Raw genomic sequence first — 26,111 nt, 5'->3', positions numbered from 1 at the left:
TTAAAATAAACAATATGTAAAGCATTAAAGATCCTTTCCACTTCCACTCAGCATTCTCTGGAAAAGGATCTGAATTGTTTATAGAATCCAGCAAGCTTTTGGTAAAGTACATGTTTTTAAATCATCTTGAACATGTAAAGAAAAGACAGACTAGAGCTTGTTAAAAAAAAGTACTCCTGTCAACTCCCATGTAGCTTCGCCTGTCAAACAAGACTTGAAAATGTTTTCCCCAAGTGGCCATGTCTTAACAATTTATGTCCTTGAGGGAGTTCCTTGGAAGGAACTAAATTCTGGGAGGTCACATTTTTCTTTCAAGTTTGATTTCCAAAGTGAAAATGAACTTCTGTTTTTTAACTTGAACTTTGAAAAAAACTCGACGAAGAGCTTTTAGAACTGTGCAACGATTGTGTTATACGGAACTGGGCTTCCCCATCTCTGTAGCCAGAAATGAATCTTGACAGTTTCCTTTGTAGCTATAAAAATGAAGGGAGAAAGAGAAGAGGTAAAAAGTGCTGAGCCTTAGAAATTGTTCTAGCCACTTAAATCTTAGCTACATAAATGTCTGTTTATATTGATGGGACAAGACCAAATAATAATAATTTTTTTTTCTAGTGAAATATTTTCTCCCTTGGGAAACCACTTTGCTTATTTCTCAGTGAAAATGTATGAATAGCCAAAATCTAGTATTTAGCATAATTAGGAAATGTACAGTTTTGACAGTGTTTGAAAAGGAATATATTTCATGTTTTGAGAGTCATATGTAGTACTTCAAGTTGAACCATGGTGAGTATCTGTTTCAGGAAGAGTTGGAAAGGATTCTGAATTACCTGTAATGTCCCTTTTGTTCAGATGTTTTTGCTGTAACCATTTTATATTAGAAATAAACCATCATCTTTCAGATGGCATTGCAGATCTAGACAAAGCTGAAGTATCCTGTTAGTATACTGTGGGTTTTAATTTTCCTGGGTCACAGATAGTAATTAAATGCTTTACTTTTTAAATCTTATTGTTGAGTGGTGGGTGGTCAGAGGAATAACTATGAAGGGGAAAGAAAATCATAAGGTGGAGGCAGTGATAAAATTCTTCATTGGCTGATACATAGTTATTGCAACACCTTTAAGGGTAATGTATTGTCCTTAGCATTCAAGGATGTAACTGCTAAGGGTTTGTTAAACTGCTCGCTTTGACTTTTCCCTGTGGCTGTAGAGGATTTATGGTGATTCATTTCATGCTTCCTTTGATGAGAGCTGACTTCATGGCCATGGAAATGAGCAGCGGGGATTGGCTCATGTGAAAAAACCTATGGACTTGGGTCATATTCTATCCTAGAACCATTTCCTCTCTATGTATCTAAAATGGTACCTGTATTTCTGGGCTGAGTTAAAAATCCCTTTCTTTCCAAATGTCTCTCTTTTCTACTTAATAATAAAAATTAGAAAATGGCTTGCCTTTCATGTTATCTCTAAAGTCCAACAAAAATACTAATTCCTCAAGAATGGGAGCTGCCTTATGCTGCTTAAGATTCTTTTACGTGAACTCATGGATGTTCAGACAGAGATCCAGAAACAGTATCTGTGGGTGACATTGGAAGAGTGTTGGAATTTTGAGGATTTTACCTTCTAATGCTTGACACTATGACATGTAGGCAAGTTATATCACCTCTCTAGGCTACAGTTTTATCATTTGAAATGTAGGTGAATGAGACTACATGATCTCTAGAATCCAAAGTAAAGAAAGAGGATTTTTTGTTTGTTTTTCTTAAAATTCCTAAGGAACTTCTCACATTGGGATGCTATGAACTGACATCAGGTAGAATGGACAAATAGGGTAAGAGTTTCTGGTGATTTCAGAAATTATATAGTAGGACTTTGGTCACTGAATGCAGCTGGCATTTCTCTGCTTTGGGTTTTAAAGAGGAGTTATATTTTCCTTGGACTCTTGTTTAAAGTTGAGACTGTCGATGCTGGTTAACACTTGGCATATGTGTCCATTGTAAGAGTTCTTTCCCAGTGATTCTAAGGTTTTCGCACAGTGTGTAACATGTATTAGAATGTCTTCCTGACTTCATAGGAAGAGTGAAATATTAGCTGTTACAATTATAGAATTCCATAAGTGATGAACTTTTTTCATAGTCCTGTACCCTAAGATGCAACTACTGTTGGCAGGTGGTGTATAACAGAAGGATTTGAACATCACGGATATTTTCCGGTTGTTCACTTGATATTCGCCTTTCTAAATTCATGTTCATGAGAGTATGGAAAGGATATGAAAGTAGAGAAGATAATGAACAAAATAAAGATATATTCCTTTGAACAGGCAATTAAAGGGTCTGAAATTTCTTTCTGTTAGATGCTTTGCGTTTTGACTTACTTGGGATTTGGTGAGAGAATGAAATTCTAGAAGAGAATTGAAAACATTGTGGTTGACCAAACATTGACATTTTATCCTCCTTTTCTTTCCCTGTTCTTTAGAATAATGTCTCAAGTATATGCGTTTCCATTTGGTTCTTTCCAAGAGAAATTATGTCGTGTTGAGTGATGGTCATGCTATCCTGCTTAATTTTTTATATACAGCAGAACCCAGGCTTCGCTTAGATGATTTTTGCATTATCTCACATGATGACAAAACATGAAAATCCAAATTTTGATGTAGACTAGAAAGCAATTCTTAGTGTTGAAGTTTTCCAGTATTTCAGTCTTTTTTTTTTTTTTAACAATGCCAGAAGTTGCTTCATTGTTTTCCTTTTACCTCCTATTGACCAGTTGTAGACAGAAATATTCTTTAATTTCAGTAAGAAGGACATTGTTGTATGGTAGAACATACCTTTTACTGTCCTACAAAAAGCTTTCAATTAAAGAGTTGCTGTTGTAAACTGTTATTGGACTTTGAAGTCTGAAACAGCCCAGGAATAGGCATTTTAAAATTCCACTTTGGTTTTTCTTGTTATGCTTGTGCTATTAATTAAGTTCAGAAATGGGACTCCGCTTGCCTGTTCCTGCATTTAGCGTTCTGTCTGGAGTCGCAGTTCTAGTTCTTTGCCTTGGCTAAGGAATTGCCATCTTTAAAGGAATGTTGACACCAGTTTTCCCATGGAACACGGCTCTGGAACGCTAATGGCTGCAAATAGATGCAATTTGACGTCTAAAAAAAACCTGATAAAAATATTATTCTGTACATTTCAGTGAAAGTATTCTTTCCATAGTAGTCATTTTGAGGGAGTATGTGTTTCATCCAGTGTTGTTGCTGTTGCTAAAAACATCGAATTTTTAAAAAATTGAATCTGGAATCTGTTAGCACATTTATATTTTTGGTTTGTGCTTGTGTATTAGTTGTATGATTAAATTCTCATTGAAAAGGTGCCAGTGCTACAGGATTTTGTTCCCCACACTCACTGGTGCCACTCCCCTCTGCAGAGTTAATCACAGTCAGCATTTTGGTGTCTGTCCTCATAGCTCCCATCACATTGTTTTGTCATCCTCCTGTGGATAGACTTTTGGGTTCTTTTTCAGTTTTTATCATTTCAAGCCACGATGCAGTGAAAATCCTTGTACCTATCTCATTGTGTAGCAGTATTGATAATATCTGGTGTTACTGCATGGATTTCGTTTTTGGCAAATTTATGGCAAGAAATCTGGTGATAAGGTGTGTGTTCAAGCTCTTCAGGTGTTGAACATTTTGACATAGAGTGAGAGTTTCCAGAGTTATTCCTGGAATAAATGTCTCAAGATCATTAATTCAAAAGACGATATTTATCTGGATATAGCAGTTCCTAGGGGTGTGTGTGTGTTTAATTCATCTCCTTACTTTATAATCAGACATGATACTTGATGTGCCATGTGAATTGTGTTTAGTTATAATAGATGATTTTCCTGAATCTTTAGTTAAATAAACGTACTCTGATTCCTTGTTGACTTTCACCCCCCAAATGATAACTGCTGCTGTTTTTGACTGCATGGCCTTTCCTACAGTTTGTCAATCGGACTAAATCTACTGACTCTTGCAAGGAGGTGGCATTTGAGCTATGTTGTGTACTGCCTCTGTGCCTGTCCACTCTCCTGCGTTCTCACGGCACCCTGTACCTACCCATCTTAGAGCAGCTGCACCTGATGTCCTGTTCCTTCTTTACTGTGTGTGTCCTTGCAGATAAAGTGCATTGAGAGCTGGCACTGTGTTACGGATCGATTCATCCCCCAGCTAGACACCGTGTGTTTATTAAATTCATGACTCAATATAGTAGCGGAATAACTGCAGAGAGAATCTGGAGCTCACACTGGGAGGGACTCGGTCACTAGGTAGAAAAACAAGATGTTGATTTCAATGGGCAATAGGGAAATTAATGGTATTTGAATAGAGGGGTGATAGGATTATACCTTTAATTAAGGAGATTTAAGTGTTGTAATGTACGAGATGAAATAGAAACCTGAGACAGGAGTTTAAAAACAAGTGAGGATGAGGATAAAGTGGTCTGGCTTGTATTTGTGTAATGATAATAGAAAAAGAAAGGAGACAATATTTTAGAATAGAATTTACAAGAATGACAACTGACTGGGTGCAACACCCGTGTATTCATTCAACTACCCGTGTGGTATGACGCACTGGGCACTGTGTTAGGCATCGGTGGGAAGGGGCAAAGGACAAGCCTGCCGAACAGGTGTGGAGAGCAGGTGACCTGTAGTGTAGCATGTTGATGCAGCTACAGTTGAGGTAAAGTCAGGAACGAGGAACTGGTTTTGTTGGGCAGTCTTGTTAGCTTTTTTTTTTTTTTTTTTTTGCAGTACGCGGGCCTCTCACTGTTGTGGCCTCTCCCGTTGCGGACGCGCAGGCTCAGCAGCCATGGCTCACGGGCCCAGCCGCTTCGCGGCATGTGGGATCTTCCCGGACCGGGGCACAAATCCGTGTCCCCTGCGTCGGCAGGCGGACTCTCAACCACTGCGCCACCAGGGAAGCCCTTGTTAGCTTTTTGACTTGTAGGGTTTAAGCTGCAGAGGGATGATGAGCAGAATAATAGTTGGCACCGTGAGTTCTTTTGAAATGGATTTTGGGTTTAATCTGTGTGGAGGAGATAGTTGAAGCCACAGAAGTAAAGCAGTGCAAGAATTCGATTCTGCATTGTTAGAAAGCTAAGTCGCTGTCTGTTGTGGCATGGTGCAGAAGCCAAGGGTTTCTGAAAGCCCTCCTCCCTCACATCCAGGGCAGCAGACACAAGGACTGAGAAGCGAACACTGAATTTAGGGGAGAGAAAAGGGAAGGTGGAAAGTCGACAACATGAAGATGTAGGGCCAAAGAACTGCTTATTTCGTTGTATCTGTTTCTTATTCCACTCTTCTGACTTGGCGTTCATGATGGTTAATTTTCTGTGTCGACTTGGCTAGGCTGTGGTGACCAGATGTTTGGTCAAACACCAGTCGAGGTGCCACTGTGGAGTTATTTTTCAAGTGTGATGAACACGGAAATCAGTAGACTTTGAGTATAGCTGGTTTCCCTCCATAATGTGTCTGGAGGATCTCATCCTATCAGTTGAAGTTCTTAAGATACAAAGACTGAGGTCCTCCGGGGAAGAGGCAATTCCGCCTCCAGACTGTAACGTCGGGTCTTCCCCGGCTCTCCGGCTGCCCTGCAGATTTCAGGCTTGCCTGCCCTCACAGCCGCATGAACCAATTCCTTAAAATAAATGTCTCTCTCTAGATAGATGGGTGGACACACACACATGCACACACACAAGCACACACACACAACATACATACCTACACATACACACATACACTCTAACATGGCTAGAGGCAAGTTGTAAATATTTTCTATTTATTGAGCTTATTCTTTAGCATTTAGTGTCATCCCCGGTTTTGGAGTCTTTTGACAATTTAAATTCTCCACTTCTCAGGCAGTTTCCGATTCTGCTCTTGCTTAGTTAGTACCTTGTGTGCGCCCCTCTTGGGCATTATGTTATTGTAATTGTTCGCCTGTGTGCCTGTTTCCCCAAATGAATCTGCAAGCTTCTTGAAACTTACGACTTGCTCCTACTAGCCTGTGTAGCTTGGGTAGCCAGCCTAGTGGGCACATAAGAATTTGTCACTATGTGTCTACTGAGTGAAAGAGTTTCTCACTGACTGATACTAAAAGGAGCTTGAAAGAAGACATACTAAAATGGAAAATAAGTGTGACCAAACAGAACCAGAGAGGCAGGCACATCGGCAGCATCTTCTGGATCATAGTCTTATATTGGATGGCAGGTGTGAAATGTATTATGGTCATTTGGATACCACAGCGAACCATTATCTAATCAGTATTTGGTTTTCAATTTGTCAAATATTTACTCAGATATGACTTCACCAGTCATGGCCAGATAAAGCTAGACTTTAAAATATTTCTTAGAGACATTTTCAAGGAAACATAGAAGCATTGGGAAAGAAAAAGAAATGCTTGTAATCTCATCACCCACAAAAAAAATGAACGTTTTTTGGTATAGATCGATCTAGAATTTTTAATATACTCAGACATATGCAATGATAGCATATTGTATATGCTGTTTTGTTAATTGCTTTTTCTCAAGTAAACATGTCATGACATCTTTAGCTGTTATTAACTGTACATAATTTTTAATACCTGTGTAGTATTCCATTACAGGGAAATATATATTACTTAATTAATCCCCTTATTATTGGACATCTACTCTCTCTCCTCCTCCTCTTCCCCCTCCCCCTCCCCTCCCCCGCCCCTCCCCTTCCCCTTCTTCTTCTTGTCTTCTTCCTTTCTATTTTAAACAGGGGCTCAGTGCATATATTTGCACATATATCTTTCTACACTTAACTATTATTTCCTAAGAATGAATTTTTAGAAGTAAAATCTCTGGGTCACTGGTAGCCAGCTTTATTTTTAACGGAGGTTTTTGCTACATGTTACCTAAGTGCCCTCCAGAAATGTTTTACCAATATATATTAATTCCAGTGGTGTAGGAGAGGTCCATGAAAGGCGTTCTTGCAGTATGTACAGGTATGTGACTGACCGATTGCGGTTTTCTTTTTTACCCTTTCTAGGACGGGTTCCTTTTTCTTAAGTTTTGAATATTCTGCATAAGGTCTTGTTCAACTTGTTAAGCCTATTAGTAATTCTACCAGGATACATTAATAGTCATCATATATCCAGGCTTGTTTGAACAAAATGCTCAAGCATCCAGAATATGAGTAGCCAGTCCTGCAGCATTCGTGAGTGACTCACTTGTTTGTTTGAAATGCAAAATGATGGGAGGAGGCAAGTCAAATGACTATGAATCTTCTTTAAAGGAACCATAGTACAGTATGTAAGACCAAAGGACTATCCCCAACCCCAATCCTGGGGTGATGGAGTATAGCACATCCAATCATGTTATATTGTCATAAAAGTCCAAACAATTACCAGTGATACAACTGTCAGTTAAAAATAATGGTTCCCCAAGGACCAGGATCACAACATCTCCGTTAGTATCTTAATGCGTCTCTGGTAAGAAATGTTAAAAGAGTAACTATTGTAGCCTCAAATTGAATTTTTCTCACGGATTACAATTAAACTTACACTTGTAATGTTACTTCATGATAATCCAGAAAGCTTTTAGAATGGAAAAACATCTATGAAAGCTATGGTAGTTACTTCTGTTTTTGTTGTTGTTCATAACGCTACATTCATTTAACATAAAGGACTATCATTTATTCTAAGATCAATTTTTTGAAAAACAGTTTTATTCTAGGAATAAATGTGTTTCCTCATTGAAATTATTCAAGACTCTTTTTCCTACTTAGATTTAGCTCTTTCTCCATGAAGCCCAGGACATTCTAGAAACTTAACTGAGACATGGTTTCATAAGATCAGTCCTGGTATTTCTTGTCTCTGTTTACTGCAGTTAACAAATGTAATAAAAGGTAAATCTGAAATATGAGAAATGAAATTTAAATTTTCTCCTGTTTAACCATTTTTATTTTTTGATTAAAGATCGTTAAACAGTTGTTGGAATTTTGAAATATTATGGATAAATTTAAAGTAGTTCCCATGGTATTTATAAATTAAGGGGGTATGTGGAACTGAATGAATCTGCCTTTCTGTGTGTGTGGTCAGAGTCCTATATTTTTCTTTCCCAGAGTTCAAGGAAGGAGTTCTTTTATAAAAAACATTTCTGTGTAATCAGGTTTGTGCATTCGATTTGTTCAGTATTCAAATGGAAGTACTAAGACACACATCAGTGAAATCTTCTGTGCTCAGACTCAAGTTATAGCTAATTAAAGTCTTAGAGGTTCCAGCACAGCCTAATTAAGAGGTAGAGGAAATGGAAAAATAGACAAATGACATAAAAACGTAGTGCTGCTCCTGAGTGTGCTGCCGCAGGAGGGGAATTACGGAGGTGTGGTTACCACTGCTAGTTGGAGTTAAATCTGCCAGGTAAAAACCCCTGGGCTCCAGGGTCTTCAGTCATGGGGATGTTTAACAAAAGATACAGTATTTTGCATCAGGAAAGGAATAAGAAAAATGTGAGGTATTATGTGAAAGAAGGACATCATACAATTTATGTATTTCATAAATTTATTTATTTTTGGCTGCGTTGGGTCTTCGTTGCTGCGCGCTGGCTTTCTCTAGTTGCGGTGAGCGGGGGCTACTCTTCGTTGCGGTGCGCGGGCTTCTCATTGCGGTGGCTTCTCTTGTTTCGGAGCACGGACTCTAGGGCTTCAGGAGTTGTGGCTGGAGGGCTTGGTTGCTCCGCGGCACGTGAGATCTTCCCGGACCAGGGTTCGAACCCGTGTCCCCTGCATTGGCAGGCGGATTCTTAACCGCTGCGCCACCAGGGAAGCCCCAAGTTATGTATTTTAGAAACGGTGTGGCAGGGAAAAGTAACTCTCCCTCTCTTAATTAACTCGCTATGTACTTGCTCGACTCAGGGTTGTATTCAGTTAACATAATTAGTAAAAATGTCACGAAGGATTTTTAATACTGTGTATTTTTGTAATTCTCAGGCTCTTAAATCCTCAATGGGTCAATCGTTAGATGTTAGAGCATCATTCTCTTAACTCCAGATCCATAATTTGTTAGGAGATGCCCAGGATTATCTTGGCTTTTCTTCGGTTGTAGAGAAATACTCTCCTTCCCAGCTGCCATTCAGAAGTGTCTTAAATTTATTTACACTTTCACTAGTAGTCAGGAGAAGTATGAGAGTGATTTTGTAAGATGAAAGTTAAGAATTAGTGCAAGTATCTCAAGCTACTTCCCTATACTCTTGCCCTTTGTCAGTATGTGTAATTGTTGACTACCTACTCCAGCCCTGTCTTGCTTCGAGTACAGCTGTAGACTTAGTATGTGTGGGAGAACAAGGGTACAACTGTAAATATAAAAGAAAGGAAACATTTTCAAAGTTCTGTTCCTTCCTGCTAGCCCCATGAAATCCTCTTGTCATGAGAGTAAATTTTGTCAAATTAACTTGAAATTCTTTTAATTACAATTTAAAGTTTAAAAGACTTGTACAGACCACAGCTGAACTCAGTGATAGCTAGAGGCTTCTGTTTTAGGAGATAACTGTAGATAGCCAAAGATTGTTGCCAAGGTAGTCTTATACTTCATCAGATATTCTTTCTTAAATGATGGGTTCAGAAATTTTTTTAAAACATTTCCGTATATATCTTAAAATTCCTTTTTTGCAATTGTTTTCTCATTGGAATTATTTATGGACTTTTTCATTACCTAGATTTCGTTCATTTTCCAGATAGTTCAGGGACATTGTAGAAACTTCCAACTTCTACGCAGAAATGAAAGACATTCGTTCTAGAGACAGGGTAGATCAGCCTTGGTGTTTCTCTACTGCTGTTACCAAATGTAATAAAAGATAAATCTTTTTACAATACGAATATGAGGAATGAAATCTAAATTTTCTCATACTTGATAATTTATATTACTTTAAAAAATTAGATGTTGGTGTTAGTCCTGACATTATGCCAGGACCTAAGATGCATGGGTATTGGCCCTCATTGGGTGGAATGATTTTTTTTTAACCTCTTTATGAGGAAGAGTCTTTGGCTCTGTTTCTAATGTCATTGAAGGCCTCTGATAATTGGCTTATAAAACCTTTCTGAAAATGTATATGAATTTCTTTTAAAAATTACAGAATAGATAACTAAAATGTAAGTAAAAAAACCCAGTAACCTCAATTCTATGAACTCTGGTCTTCTGACAGAACAAAACCTGTGTTGATTTTTTTCAGGCGCCTTGATACATGCAGCCTTCTCAGAGTGACTCTTTAGTGAGAGTGATTACCCAGTTATGCATGAGTACGGTCAGCAAGGAATCCAGTTCAAATAGTAGAATAGCATCTATGAGTAAGAGAGAGAGAAAGAGAGAGAGAGAGAGAGAGAGAGAGAGAGAGAGTGTGTGTGTGTGTGTGTGTGTTTACGGGATGGAGGACAATACATACAGATTGAGGCAACAGTAAGTCAGGCTGAAATCCTCTATAAATGAGAATTGATTATTGCAGCTGATAAATGTGGAAATGGGTAATTAAAACATGGTATGTAAGGACACAAAGTTTTCCTCAGTGTTGTCTTCGTTGTTTTGTTTTGTTTTTTAAAATTTATTTTATTTTATTTATTTTTGGCTGTGTTGGGTCTTCGCTGCTGCGCGCAGGCTTTCTCTAGTTGTGGCGAGCGGGGGCTACTCTTCGTTGCGGTGCGCAGGCTTCTCATTGCGGTAGTTTCTCTTGTTGCAGAGCACGAGCTCTAGGCATGCAGGCTTCAGTAGTTGTAGCACGCGGGCTCAGTAGTTGTGGCCTGCGGGCTCAGTAGTTGTGGCCCACGGGCTCTAGAGCACAGGCTCAGTAGTTGTGGCGCACGGGCTTAGTTGGGATGTGGGATCTTCACGGACCAGGGCTTGAACCCATGTCCCCTGCATTGGCAGGTGGATTCTTAACCACTGCGCCACCAGGGAAGCCCAGGGTTGGCCTCCTAAGACAATTAGTGGTGTTGAGAACCTCTGTCAGGCTTCTCAATAATGTTTTCTTAGCTGGGTAATTAGGATGTGCTACTGATGTGATCCAAAAAGTTTTCAGCTCTGAAAGAAGTTGCCAAAAGAGGGGAAGCCTCAGTGTGTACCAGTCTGGAAACAGAATGTCGATTCTACTTAGGGGTGAGTGGTAAAAGCATTTCACCAGTGTGCCTGTGTGTATCCTCACAACGTGCATTAGCAGCTTTGCTCTCTCCTCGTTTATATATGGTTTTATCCCCTAGATCACAGCTTCCATTCCCCCACATTATCCTAGATCCTCTTACTGTCTCAGCAACAGGATTCAGCACTGAGTGTGTTGCTAATTTCCACCCCCATAGATAATATATCACTAGGAATGTTTTTGGCTGCAACGGAAAACCCCTGCACTGGGGTAAACAGACATTTATTTTTCTGAGGTAACAGAAGGTTGGGCAGGTAGGCAGTCCAGGGTCACACAGCTGCTCACCAGCGTTGTTAAGGACCAGGCTTTTCCTATTTTGGGGGACCCATGTTGGTCATGGGGGTTCCTCCTTAGAATTTTTTGGGGAGGTAATCTCTGGTGACTTCCACCTACATCACATTGGCAAGAACCGTGTATGTCCACCACCAGCTGCAAGGGGTCCTGTGTTTTCATCTGGGCACATGGCTGCCCTGGAAAGTAGCTGGTGTTGGATTAGTAAGAAGGAGGGGAGAACGGGTCCTGGATTGGCACTGCAGTGTGTGCCACAGAATGCTATTATTATTCCACTGAGTTTATTTGGATGTAATCCTTTTGATAATCGCTCACATAAGGTGATAGTACATCATGTGGCTTTGCTTAATTCTTTTAGTTTCAAAGTTACTAAATTGCAAAAAAGTTAGTATTCTTTATAGGAGGAAGGAAAGACGGATTGTAATTTTGTGTTCAGCTGTTGCTGTTGAATATGATCTGTTTTCCTCTGACTTATCTCGAAACTATAACCTGCGTAAAACTCATGCCAAGTTAGGTATTTGTTTCACAGATTAAAAAAAAAAAAAATCATCATTCAACTGCCTCTTACTGAGCAGCAGCTTTTCAAGGGAGAGTGGAGAGTGACCAATGGATGGGACGTGGCCTCTGGCCTCACAGAGCTTCCGGTCTGGTGGGGCAGCCGCGGGACCAGCTGCTGACCGCAGTGAAAGGGAACATGAAATACAAGCTGGATGTGGAGGTTAGAGTCATATTTTAACGCGTATTGTGGGAAGAGAGCAACAAGGTGGACTTAAAAGTCAAGTAATGTTGTTGTTCAGTTTCCACGTTTTAATTGTCTTTTTATGTATGTTTAATTAACATAGTAAAGAAGGATCTTGTCACTTTAATAGGAAAGGAAGAGGACTTTTATGACTCAAGCATGTCATTAGAAGCATGTTCATTCCTCTTATTCTCTTTCCTTCCTGGTTTTATGGATCTTTCCCAGGCTCTACTCAGTCCTAGTTCTGAAAGGAGCCACTGAAGGTGTCTAAATATATAATGAAGTTTAGTTTCCCCAAATAAAATATTGTTAACCTAAAGAAACTAAACCACAAATACAGAAAGAAATTCCTTTTCTTTTTAAAATCAAACAATATTGGGGCTCATAGGGCAGGATCTGTAAATCCCTTCACAGGTACCCAAACTGACTGCATTCACATGCGCACACACCAGTGTGGCTGATTCATTTTCACATAGTTACGGTCGTACTCTATGTGTGGTTCTGCAACTTGCTTTGTTTTTCTTTCTCGTAGCATCTTTTTTTGATTCTTTTCCCCACAGTACACATGGAATAGTGGTTTTCTCAATCAAATATGGTGCCACCCTCCCCTAGGGAGTATTTTTAAATATGTGGGGGCTTTTTACGACAAAGTATCCTGGCCAGACTGCCAGTAGCATCCCATGGAGAAACAGTGCCATGGAAATACCTTGTCTTTTTCACATTTCTTTATGTAATTAAAAAAATGTGATTATACCATAAATATTCCCTCCCCGATGGTCAGTGTCTTTAAACATACACACACACACACACACACACACACACACACACACACACGTGTCTGTGCATCTGTAAGAGCCTAGCACAAATTACTAGAAGAATTGCTGGGTCGAGAGGGTATGCATGTTTAAAGTTTACTTATATGCTCCCAATCGCTCTCCCAAACCGCTGTACAAAATTACAGTCCTAATAACAGCGCGCACATTCTCCCACATCCTTTTCAACGTGAGATATCATCAGTTAAAACGTTTTGCCTACATAATGAGAAAAAATAAAGTCGTGTTTAAGTTTCCATTTTCCTGTCCAAACTCCTGTTACAGAGTCCTTTCAATATGGTGATAAGCAACTGATTTGCTTTCAGAGAAGCGCAGTCAGTGCTCATCTGCTCTGAATATCCCGTTGCCTGTTTCATTCATGTTTCAGAAACAGCCCTGTTCACCAGTCAGTCACCTCTTTGGAGTGTCTTTTTTGTCTCATCTGCTGGGAGTGTCATACCAATACTGACTGGAGTGATTTTTATGAAGAGCTATGAATTGGTACTTGTATAGAGGGAGCTGTGTTTTCCAAAATCTGGTTGCTACCCCAGTCAGTGGGTTGGTAAAACCAAATTAGGGCTCATAAGCAGTATAAAAAAAGAAATAGAATAGAAAATGTTGGAGGGTCTCATATACAGTAAAGGTAAGGCATGTTTCATGAAACTTATTCAATGAGTATTTTAGAATGTGTTTTGAATATGTCTGTGCCTAAATACATGTATATATGCCTCTTTAATATGTCTGAGTGCTATACTGTGATGTAAAATATCGCTGGGTTGAGGATTTCTGGTAAGGAGAATCTTAGCTTTAAAAATTTATTCAGGACACGATTTATTTCTGTCCTAACCGAGGAAGAAGTTTTCATACTTGTTTGTGGCATTAAAAAATAAATTTCCAATAGTATCAATACTTATAAAAGGTTAAAGACTAAGGCTTTCAGAGGGGCTTAAATGCTTAAAGATAGGCGTGTCACCTAATTGGACTTGGAGATATAATGGGTGTGGAAAGCCAAATCGGCTTGGGTGCAGGAAGAAGAAATGATGAGTTACACCATGCTAAACTTAATTTCACTGAGCAATGTAATTTATCTGCACTCCAGTGCTGTCCCTGCTCTTTACTCTGCAGTAGCTGCGCTGCTACGCAGGCAAGAATATGCAGGGGAAATCTTGACACTCAACAGTTTTGCCCTGTGAGCAGCACATGTGCAACTGATCATCCAAGAGTGGTGGCTTGAACTAATTTTGACTGTTTTGCTTCCCTCAATTCCAGTGCTGATCTTAAATGCGTCGCTTAGAAAATTACGTGTTGGTGATTATAATAAAAGGGGGTAATTAAAATTAAAAAAAAAAAAAAAGCAATGGGACACTGCATGTGGGTGTATTTAATTACCTGGCAGCTGTTCCTGTTTCTAAAGTGTGAGACATATGGGCAAATGATAGCCTTTCTGTTAGAAATTCTACCCACACTTTTGTGTTTCTTCCCTTTTATAGGTGGGTGTTTTCCATCATTTGCAGAGCAATAATGATGACGACTATTTTGTGCTGTACTGTATGTTTCCCAAGTGCTTATATCTTTCATTAACTTTGCCTCTACCAGTTTTAATGTTCTTACTTGAATTATTCTTATTCAATAATTGCATCTTCATAAAAAATGATATGAGTGGAAACTTATTTTCTGGATTTGTAAATAGTGATGTTAGAAAACTGGTGTGTTTACAGTTCTGTGGTACAGTCATAAATTAATTTCTTTCAAATTTTATGAGGTATTGCTGATACATTTTTGGCAAATATAAACACTAGATAAGAAATCTTATTTCACAAACCAAAGAAGATGGAAGTGAAAGTTCTGTAAGGACTATCAACCACCACATGATATTATTGGGTACTAATGTTCTCTCTTGTTCATATGAAGCATGGAGAGGCAGTGTTGACATTGAGTATACTTAATTGTGTTACTTTAAATTTAGGTAAAATCTTTTAACCCCTCAAAAGGTTTCAAATTATTTTATTTTATTTAATTTATTTATTGGTAAGCACACTTCTGTTTTGAAGTATAGTTGATTTACAATGTTACTTTCAGAAAATAATTTTATACATATTCTTATTCAATCTAATCCTGTCTATGTGATGGCATCCCAGGAGCAGAGCATGCATTTCTCTGTCCATCTCAGTTTTGCTCAGTGGTACCAAGGCATCTGATACCTAGTGTGATTTTGGATCAGCATCTCCTACTGACTTAACAGAAAGTTTGCTTGAGTAAGTACTTTGTCAGTGGTGATTATAATGACTGAGATTCCTGTTAAGCGTCTTATGGGACTTCGTTAGTTAGAAGATTCTTGAGATGAATTTATAGTTATCTTACAGAACCATGTTATTGTTCTTCCTCCTCCTTGAAAATCACTCCTTTCCATTTACCTTTCATCTAAAGAAGCTGCAGCGTCAAGAAAGAGAAGACAAGGTTTAGGTGATGTGAGTGAGTGTTAATGCTTCATTGTTTCTCCTTTAGCCCTTCTATTTCGTAACCTGTGTCAGAATTTAAAATGATGTAAATGATCATTTGACCAGTTGGCTTGATGAAAGAATCTTGTATATTGCAGAAATAGTGTCATTTTAGTAGATGTTTAGAAAGAAAAACCGAAAGCTAATGTCATAACACATTATGCCCTGTATGTTCAATTTAGGAAAACCTATTTTGTGCGTTTCTTCGAATAGTATTATTTGCGCTACTCAACAATTTTTTACTTTTTCTCTTCTTTTTCTAAGATGCCCTCCCCAAATTTAAATAGTAAAAGGACTAGTGAGCATTTAGAAAAAACTAAAGAAATGCCAATAAAAGTCAGTTGTAGTTTATACAGTTTTTTTCTTTGAAAATATCAAGTATTACGTTAAGTTCCTTGGCACGTGTAGGCTTAACAGACAAGTTTTGTTGCGTGTGCTCAAACTATGAGGCAATTTAAAACAATCGTGTTACAAACAGATCTAACTTGCTCTAATTAAACAAGACCCACACAAAACCTTTCAGAAATAGAATTCCATGTTTTTTCTCAGTGGCCTTATAGAAGGAAATAGAGATCTATATCATATTTAGGTTTAATTATTGGAAGATCCGTAGAGCTTCAAGTTTCAGAATGGCTTCTTTGACTTGAAGAAGTAACGCTATTGCATGGAAATGGTCTATTGAATGAGGCTATCTCTAGTGCCTTCCCAGTGAGGGGCCAGAAGAAGCTTACAGAACCCACATCCCCTGCAGGCTGTCGTGGTCTGTGAGGAGTTCTGGATATAAAGGTTGAGCCACTTCTTGCTGTTGCCTCCCCACTCACTCTGCTTGGTAGCCTGACTGTCATCCTAGTTGCCGATGAGGGTGTAGTGAATACACTTTGCTGTAATAACCTGGTGTGTCATTCTCTTTGTTCAGCTCCTTGAGGATTATGTGATACGTAATAAGTAATGGCTAAAGAAGCTTCTGTGTGCAACTCCTTCTTAATTTACCAGTAAACCAGTTTGATGATTTCAAAAAAACCAGAATATATCAAGGTACAGTTTTTACACCAAATTTGTTCAGTTTTGCTATTTTGTGGTCGATTATATTCACCTTACCTTCCACCCCCTCTACCACTCTCATCTAGTAGTACCTCTCTTTCAATTATTTTGCCTGAAAGCTTTTTTTAAAAAAATTCTTTCCTCTTGCATGGCACTAACCCAAAGAAATTACTGTGTAAGTTTGGAAGGTGGACTGTAAGTTGCCCTGATGGTCTGTTACATTGGGGAGTGCAATAAACAGCTCCTACCAGTATTTACACCATGGTGTGGCCCTTCCCTCTGAATGTGGTTTTGGTCTGAGAGGTAGCTGACAGAATCAGCAGAAGTCACACTGTAAATTCCAGACCTAAGCTTTAAGAGGTCCCGCTACTTACATCTAAGAAGTCCAGAGACCCTAAGGAAGAGGGCATATGGGAGAGAGGCCCTCCGACTACTGGAAAGAGAGGGGCCTGGCCCTTCCAGTTTCTTAGCTGGCCCCTGCTGGCTCAATGCAGCCTCCTGTGATGACTGGCAAAATGAGCTGAAGAGAAGACTTGCCCAGCTGAGCCCAGCCTGGATTGCAGCATCGCCGGCAAATAAAACAATTGTTTCTTTAAGCCACTAGGTTTTAGGGTGGTTTGCTTTTGCAGCAGTAGATAAATGAAAACACCCTGAGATTTGAAAAATGCATTTTAATAGCTACTTAGCAATAATTTGTATTTACATGCTAGAAAAGTAAAATATAAGTTATTGCTTATCAGCTATTAACATAGATTCATCAATGTACTGTGTGCTGTTTACTAATATAGTTACATCAAGAGGGAAAGAATAAAATAGCCATTGGAGAGACTTGACTGTCACTCAGTGGTGTTATTAAATACAAGCTCTAAAAAGTATTGATGACTTTGAAAATTTTGGCAGCAACTTAGACCGCAAAGTTGGAAGAGAAATGTAAGTAAGAACGTTAAAAATATTATTATTATTATTATTTTTGTGGTACGCGGGCCTCTCACTGTTGTGGCCTTTCCCGTTGCGGAGCACAGGCTCCGGACGCGCAGGCTCAGCGGCCATGGCTCACGGGCCCAGCCGCTCCGCGGCATGTGGGATCTTCCCGGACCGGGGCACAAACCCGTGTACCCTGCATCGGCAGGCGGACTGTCAACCACTGCACCACCAGGGAAGCCATAAAAATATTATTTTTTTGATGGGATGCATTAAGTTCCTTTTCTTCTCAGAATCCTTTTCTTTTCAATTGATGTTTCAAACTAAATACCTCTGTAGGTTGACTGATTACAAATGTTTTCACTCAAGCCACACTAGCTTCTAAATCTGTCTGTAAGCTGCTTTCTTAAAAAAGTGAATAAGCTTAGGAAATAATTATTCCACAGAGTACACAAAACTCCCGAGCAAGCTTTTGTTCCGTGGACAGACTTGATTCATCAAGAAACATCAAGATAATTGTCACGATTTAAATTTTTAAAAGAAACCAAGAAGCCTTTGGCTCAAGTATAAAACTTTCTGTTGTTTTCTTGGCATGACGCCTTGAATTGAATATTTTGTGCTGTACGTTGCTCCATTTTGTTTTGTTTTGTTTTGTTTCATATTTTTGCCCCTGGGACAGGAAACTACAGAACAAAATATATTCACTTTGGTAACCAGTGCTGGTCCTTTGGTGACTCATTCTTCTTGAGTGATTAGTACAAAAAAGAGAGGCTGGCACTTAAATGCTGCTCCCTAGTGGATACAGACGACGAGCCAAGGTCTTATTCTTTCATCACAGATATTTTCTAAAGCCGGGAATCAGTATTTTGACACAAGAAGGACAACATTCACATCCAAGCCCTCTCCTGTTTCATAATTTTTTTCTTCCCGATGTAGTATGTTCCATTTTAATTAAAATTCTTAATGGGCTCCAGCAGTGTACATTTGAATACACCAGTGTTCCCTCCCTCTTGGCATTAATCTGTGTGATCGTGTAAAAGTAATTTTATAGAGAAACATTTTCTCTCAAAATTGTAAGCTTCACAAAGGCATCATGTCTTATTTGCTCAAGACTGTAAAATCCAGAACCTAGGACAGATCTTAGCATTTCTAACTCTACACTCAAATTATGTTTTGAATGAATGAATTTAGCTTTTTAGTCAACTTTTTTTTCCCCCCCAGGAGTTGCTGGTCTAGGCAGTAGGCTAACAGTCCCAGATTGGCAGCTTATGGTGAGGGATTATGTCACAGTTTCCTACTTCTTCCTCAGTGGATAGTCACTGATTTTTTTCTACCCCAATTCTGTTAAAGCATTGATAATTATTTTTAATTCAAGTATCTATAATACGCTGAGTCTTTTCAATATACAGTTTCTAATGCTTACAAAATATCATTTGGAGTTAAGGGTTAAAAATATTGGCATGGTTGATTTTCTTATAATTCCCTGCTGAAACCCTGTGTAACAAGGGATTTATGTGGAATGTTAGGAATGTTTCGATGTTTCTGGAATTACTGAGTTGGAAGGTGCTTGAGGAAGAAAGATGCATTGGAAAGGCTTTTGTATCTCTATAATTGCATGACAAGAGGGAAACTTTAGGTTCTTGGGAACTTTACTAGGATTTTCTGTTAACTGCTTGTATTTAACATTTCCCCCTACCTGAAAGAATATAAAGACGTTTTGGTTTTAGGTTTACCTTTTTGCTCAGAATATATCGTACTTCATTTTTTTAAAAAATTAAGTTGTATATATATCGAGCACTTATTTATCATATCATATATATCATACTTCATTTTTTAAAAAATTAAGCTATATATATATCTCGAGCACTTATTTTATGCCAGATACCTCTTAAATTCTTGAGGTGTCATGGTGAACAAGAAGACCAAGATCCCTGCTCTGGGGAAGTCTGCCGCGTAGTACGGGAGCAGACAAACAATGAAAATAACGGCAAAAAGGAGATACTATAGTAGGTTGTAAGGTGACGAGTGCTATGGAAACAGTGAAGCAAGGTGGGTAATGGAAATCAAGGAGAGAGAATGGGTTATAATTTTAAATAAGCCGAGCAAGCCTCTTTAAGGTGACTTTTAAGCAAAGCTGGAGGAGGTGAGGGAGTGAGTCTGGAAGATGCGGGGCAGGAGAGGCTTCCTGGCAGAAGGAAGGGTAGGGGAGGAAAGAGAGGGGTGGGAGAGGGCCTGAGCGGGGTACAGGCTGCCTGCTGCTTCTGAGGAATGCTTTGATGGTTAAACTTGGTCCAGATTGCTGCTAGATCATGCTAGCATTTGTGAACCTTATTGGAAATGAGCATTATATTATCCTATCATCAAATAAAATAAGACTAAAAAGAGAAATTACTAGAATAGAACCACATTATAAGATACAATCTTCAAACATTTCTCCTTTATGGTTTTGAGGCCCTATGTAAATCATACAGTACCTTAGTGACAGGTAACTGTTGTTCTAGAATTCCTGATCAGGCCCCAGAGGCCTTTTAGATGTTTAGGGTCATTGACCTTGTATCCAAGGTTAGAGACCATATAAATCAGATAATTAGAATGAAAGGAGTTGAAGTATGTAAAATTCCTGAAATCTGTGTCTATACATAGTAAGTACTCTGCAGATATTAACTGCATCTAGAAGCAGAATTTTAACTGGAAGATGAACTTTAATATTTATATACTTATATAGAAAACACATCAGTTTTTTATTTAAAAAGTAATAATTTATCTTTTGTCTCATCTTCATTTTCTCTGCCACCTTACTTCCTTATCTCAGTCTCTATTCCTCAAAATCAAAATCAGATTTTGAATTAATAACAGTAATAACAACACAGTAATGCCTGTGTCTCCCTTTTAAAAACATTGTTTTGTGTGTTACGCATTTTCAGCTTTTCAGTCCAGATGGATTTTTAAACTGATCACCTGACACTTTGGAAGATGTTGCTTCTTATTGCATATTACAATATGAAAATAAGTTTTTGAGAAATTTTTTGCTGCCTTCTTGTTCTGATCTCCTTTTTTAAACGACGAATACATATAAACTTGAAAAATACGTTTTACCTCTTATTAAAAGTGTAAGCGATTCTGTTAAAGTGGTACCTAATTATACCATAATTTTGATTTTATCTTTTTTAATTTTGATATTGTTTAGGGCCTGCTTTGTGCCAGGGGCTGACGAGGTGCTAATATAGGCACATCTCCATCTTACATACATGTGTTTTTAAACATATGTAAATGAGTATGGGTCTGAATATTGGCCCTACCACTTTTAAAGATGTGCCCTCATTCAGGTGAATTGATTCTGTGAGACTCAATTTTCCCATTTATAAAATATAGAACTGATGTTACCTTCAGAATTGAGAAGAACGAAGGCGATGTCTGCAGAATACCTAGTTTAGTGCTTGACGTACAGTAGACTCAATAAATGGTAGCTGCTGTTAATTTTAAAAAACCCAGCATCTCACTCAGGAGCTATTTCGGCTTGATTTGCTTTCATCTCTGACTCGTCTTCTACCTAATGTGTTAAGCTTACCTGTCCTTACCCTGCTCGTCAGCCTTTTGAAAATAACCACTTAAGTGTTTGATGAGTACGTTTATGAAGCAGATCCAGTATTTAAAAGAATCTTAGAGTAAAATACTTGAGAATGATTACCCTTTAATTATAGTGTCTTTCTTTGAACCCTTGAGTTTCCTCTTCATTATTTTTCCCTTGCAGGCCCACAGCCTTTATCTCCTTGTGCTCGGCCCCCTTTTGGATCTCCCCACTAATTACTCCCTCTTCTCCGCTCCCCCCACTTCTCTTTTACGCTCTACACTGCTGCTAGAATAAATTTCCTAAAGCATCGCCATACCCCTTCTTTCATTTTCTTAAAACATTTACATTGGCTCTTTGTTACCGCGTCCGAAGTCCTTTGCCTAAACTTCATGGTTCGCTATAATCTGGAACCCTCTTACTTCCTTATTCAGTTTAACTTTCCATGATTCCTAAACCAGTCAGTGGAGACTACGCACAACCTTATCTGTTTCGTCTCCGTTCCTTACTTGCGGCTTTTCGTGTGTCCCAGTCTTTCTGCTCACGTCGTTCTTCCTCATCTTCTCTACCTCAAGTCAAGCCCATATTGTAAGGGTGTATTCAAGTTCTACACTCCTTTAAACTGTCTCTTTCTGACTCTGATTTCAGTGATTTTTTTAGAAAAAAATTTCATGCATAAACCAGTAAAGCATTAGAGAATGTACTTTGTAAAGCACTAACTGCTCATTTTAGTCTTATATCCTGAGGAGAAATATACATTCTTTGTAGAATTGGCCTCTTTCACTAAGTGTAATATCTTTGAGATTCACCCATGCTGTTGCATATGCCAATGCTCATTCCTTTTTATTGCTGAGTAGTATCCCAGTGTTTGAGCGTACCTAAGTTTGCTTATCCATTCTCCTGTTGATGGACATTTGGATTATTTCCAGTTCTGGACTATTATGAATAAAGTTGCTGTGAATATTTGTATATAAGTCTTTCGTTGAACACAGTTTCGTTTCTCTTGAGTAAATACCTATGAGTGGGATTCGTTGGTCAAAGGATTGGTAAATGCTAAACTTTATAAGAAAGTACCACAAATTTTTCCAAAGTGGTTGGAATGTATGAGAATTCTAGCTGCTGCCATCCCTGCTGTTGTCATTCTTTTTAATTTAACCTTTTTATTATGTATGAAGATATATCTCATTGTAGTTTGAATGTTCACTTCCTTGAGATTGACTACCTTTTCATCTACTAATCGGCCGTTTGTATGTGTCTTTTCGAGGAGAGCCTGTCCAAGCCTTCTGCCTATTTTTGTTGGGTTGTTTGTCTTTTGATTATTGAGTGGTAGAAGTTCTTTATATATTCTCATTATAAGTCCTTTTTCAGCTCTGTGATTAGGGATATTATATTGCCTTTTTCTTAGCTATTCAGAGGCAATAATTCTAGAAAACTGCTGCTTTAGACATTCTGTCCTTACAGAACTGTGTAAAGGCAGGATACTGTGGGGAGCGCTAGAGGCCAGGCAGCTAGAGAGAACATCTATCTTATGTTTTCTTCCTTCTTCTAAGAAGTGTTTTTTTCTTTCCTAGAAAAGCCTTGCCCATGGCCCCTCAGAAGACTTCTCTGTATGTCTTGTTGACAAGAACTGGGTTAATTGGCTAGCCCTAGATAGCTTGCAAGAGAGGCTAGAAAAGTGTCTCTTTTTAAAGAAAAATAAAGTGTCTATGGTGGTAGGTGGATGAATGAGAAGGGGGTTAAGAATGTAGTCTACCCATAGCTAGTCAAGGGCAGGGTGTCTCAGGGGAAGAAACATACCAAGCTCTCAGAGGTGAGAGCACATAGCCTGTTCAGGGAACGGGTGCTATTTTGAGAGAAAAATGAATAAATTTATTGCTTGAAGAACCTTTGCAGGGTATCTGTTTGAATGTGTTGGTAGCCAATAAGCCAGTACATTTGAGCTGGGAATTTGATTTGGAAGCACTCAGAGAGTAGGTGGTACTTGAAGCTATGTGGTAGAGAGATCGCTCAGTGAGAGTTTATACGATATGAGAAAAAGGCAGACTGCAGGCCCTAGGGAAAACTTAATTTCAGGGATAGCCAGTGGAAATTGGGATCCCAAAGTAGACTGAGACCAACTAACAGAAAAGTAGACGGTGATAATACAGCCATGGGAGGAGTTTCAGGAAGGAGAGAAGAGTGGTCAGTGGAGTAGGAAGTCCCAGAGGAATCACTGTGAGGTGTCAGGGATATCTGTTTGGATTTGGCAGTTAGGAAGATACAGACCTTCTCAAAAGCAGTTATTTGGAGCGGAGGGAGTAGAGGTCAAATTGTCGTCAGCTGAGGGAAAATGGGAGTAAGATGGTGGTGGCATTGAGTTAGGCTACTTAATCAAAAAGCTCAGCTGTAATTCCATTAAAAAAGAGCCTTTTCGTATGGAGGGAGCATTTAAATATTAAGAGATGTTAACGATATAGTAAAGAGTGAGGCAGTGATGGCCCACCGTCCCTGAGGAGGTGGGAGCAGAGACTGAGGGGTTACCTTTCTGGATAGGAGTAGGAAGGGGCTCCAAATCTTCATAGGCTAGAGGCATGTGGCCACGAATAAGGGACACTTAATTTTTAAATTAAATTTAATTTTTTATCAAAGTATAGTTGATGTACAATGTTGTGTTAATTTCTGCTGTACAGCAAAGTGTTTCAGTTCTACATATATATATATACATTCTTTTTTATATTCTTTTCCAATATGGTTTATTTTATTTATTAAATTTTTTTGGGGGGGGGAGGGGTCACGCTGCACGGCTTGTGGGATCTTAGTTCCCCGACCAGGGATTGAACCTGGGCCCACAGGAGTGAAAGTGCCGAGTCATAACCACTGGACCGCCAGGGAATTCCCTCCATTATGGTTATCACAAGATATTGAATATAGTTCCGTGGGCTATACGGTGGGACTTTGTTGTTTATCCATTCTATATATAGTAGTTGGCATCTGCTAACGCCAAACTCCCACTCCATCCCTCTGCCACCTCTCCTCCCCCTTGGCAGCCACAAGTCTGTTATCTATGTCTGTGAGCCTGTTTCTGTTTCATAGATAAGTTCATCTGTGTCATTTTTTTTTAGTGTATTTATTTATTTATTATTCTTATTAGTCATTCATTATATACACACCAGTGTATACATGTCAATCCCAATCTCCCAAATCATCACACCACCACCCACACCCCCCGCCACTTTCCCCCCTTGGTGTCCGTACGTTTGTTCTCTACATCTGTGTCTCAATTTCTGCTCTGCAAACTGGTTCATCTGTACCATTTTTCTAGGTTCCACATATATGCGTTAATATACGATATTTCACTCTGTATGACAGTCTCTAGATCCATCCACGTCTCAACAAATGACCCAATTTCGTTCCTTTTTGTGGCTGAGTAATATTCCCTTGTATATATGTACCACATCTTCCTTATCCATTCGTCTGTCGATGCGCATTTAGGTTGCTTCCATGACCTGGCTATTGTAAATAGTGCTGCAATGAACATTGGTGTGCATGTGTCTTTTTGAATTATGGTTTTCTCAGGGTATATGCCCAGTAGTGGGATTGCTGGGTCATATGGTAGTTCTATTTTTAGTTCTTTAAGGAACCTCCATACTCTTCTCCATAGTGGCTGTATCAGTTTACATTCCCACCAACAGTGCAAGAGGGTTCCCTTTTCTCCACACCCTCTCCAGCATTTGTCGCTTGTAGATTTTCTGATGATGCCCATTCTACCTGGTGTGAGGTGATACCTCATTGTAGTTTTGATTTGCATTTCTCTAATAATTAGTGATGTTGAGCAGCTTTTCATGTGCTTCTTGGCCATCTGTATGTCTTCTTTGGAGAAATGTCTATTTAGGCCTTCTGCCCATTTTTGGATTGGGTTGTTTGTTTTCTTAATATTGAGCTGCTTGAGCTGTTTATATATTTTGGAGATTAATCCTTTGTCCATTGATTCGTTTGCAAATACTTTCTCCCATTCTGAGGGATGTCTATTCGTGTTGTTTATAGTTTCCTTTGCTGTGCAAAAGCTTTTGCGTTTCATTAGGTCCCATTTGTTTATTTTTGTTTTTATTTCTATTACTGTAGGAGGTGGATCAAAAAAGATCTCGCTGTGATTTATGTCAAAGAGTGTTCTTCCTATGTTTTCCTCTAAGAGTTTTACAGTGTCCGGTCTTCCATTTAGGTCTCTAATCCATTTTGAGTTTATTTTTGTGTATGGTGTTATTGAGTGTTCTAATTTCATTCTTTTCCATGTAGCTGTCCAGTTTTCCCAGCACCACTTATTGAAGAAACTGTCTTTTCTCCATTGTATATCCTTGCCTCCTTTGTCATAGATTGGTTGACCATAGGTGTGTGGGTTTATCTCTGGGCTTTCTATTCTGTTCCATTGATCTATATTTCTGTTTCTGTGCCAGTACCATATTGTCTTGATTACTGTAGCTTTGTAGTATAGTCTGAATCCAGGGAGTCTGATTCCTCCAGCTCCGCTTTTTTCCCTCAAGGCTGCTTTGGCTATTCAGGATCTTTTGTGTCTCCATACAGATTTTAAGATATTTTTGTTCTAGTTATGTAAAACGTGCCATTGGTAATTTGATAGGGATTGCATTGAATCTGTAGATTGCTTTGGGTAGTATAGTCATTTTCACAATATTGAGTCTTCCAATCCAAGAACATGGTGTATCTCTCCATCTGTTGGTATCGTCTTTAATTTCTTTCATCAGTGTCTTATAGTTTTCTGCATACAGGTTTTTGTCTCCCTAGGTAGGTTTATTCCTAGGTATTTTATTCTTTTTGTTGCAGTGGTAAATGGGAGTGTTTCCTTAATTTCTCTTTCTGATTCTTCATTGTTGGTGTATAGGAATGCAAGAGATTTCTGTGCATTAATTTTGTATCCTGCAACTTTACCAAATTCATTGATTAGCTCTAGTAGTTTTCTGGTGGCATCTTTAGGATTCTTTATGTATAGTGTCATGTCATCTGCAAAGAGTGACAGTTTTTCTTCTTCTTTTCCAATTTGTATTCCTTTTATTTCTTTTTCTTCTCTGATTGCCATGGC

General features: G+C 38.8%; 1 protein-coding gene and 1 long non-coding RNA gene across 17 annotated transcripts in view; both read left to right on the top strand.

Moving 5' to 3' along the window:
- The window catches only part of NHSL1 (NHS like 1), a 336,607-nt gene that overhangs the window by 14,524 nt on the left and 295,972 nt on the right, over positions 1–26,111 (top strand). The window contains exon 1 of one of the 16 annotated variants that reach the window (XM_089922046.1): positions 4,777–12,179. The exons of the other annotated variants lie outside the window; for them this stretch is intronic. Within the exon in view, the coding sequence (XP_089778172.1) occupies positions 12,068–12,179 (112 nt within the window). The 5' untranslated portion in view covers positions 4,777–12,067. Of the gene's footprint in view, positions 1–4,776; positions 12,180–26,111 lie in introns of those variants that run through there. 16 annotated transcript variants of the gene reach the window in all.
- On the top strand, positions 12,186–25,549 carry LOC149747897 (uncharacterized). The gene is made up of 2 exons (XR_016395238.1): positions 12,186–15,267; positions 16,427–25,549. It is a non-coding gene; the product is annotated as an uncharacterized LOC149747897 (long non-coding RNA).

The sequence above is a fragment of the Delphinapterus leucas genome, chromosome 12 (genome assembly GCF_059928025.1).
Source record: "Delphinapterus leucas isolate spDelLeu-1000000601 "Yukka" chromosome 12, BTC_Dleu_Yukka2, whole genome shotgun sequence".
Lineage (NCBI taxonomy): Eukaryota > Metazoa > Chordata > Mammalia > Artiodactyla > Monodontidae > Delphinapterus > Delphinapterus leucas.
The sequence above is the reverse complement of the archived record's forward strand: the minus strand, read 5'-3'. Positions and strand labels throughout refer to the sequence as shown.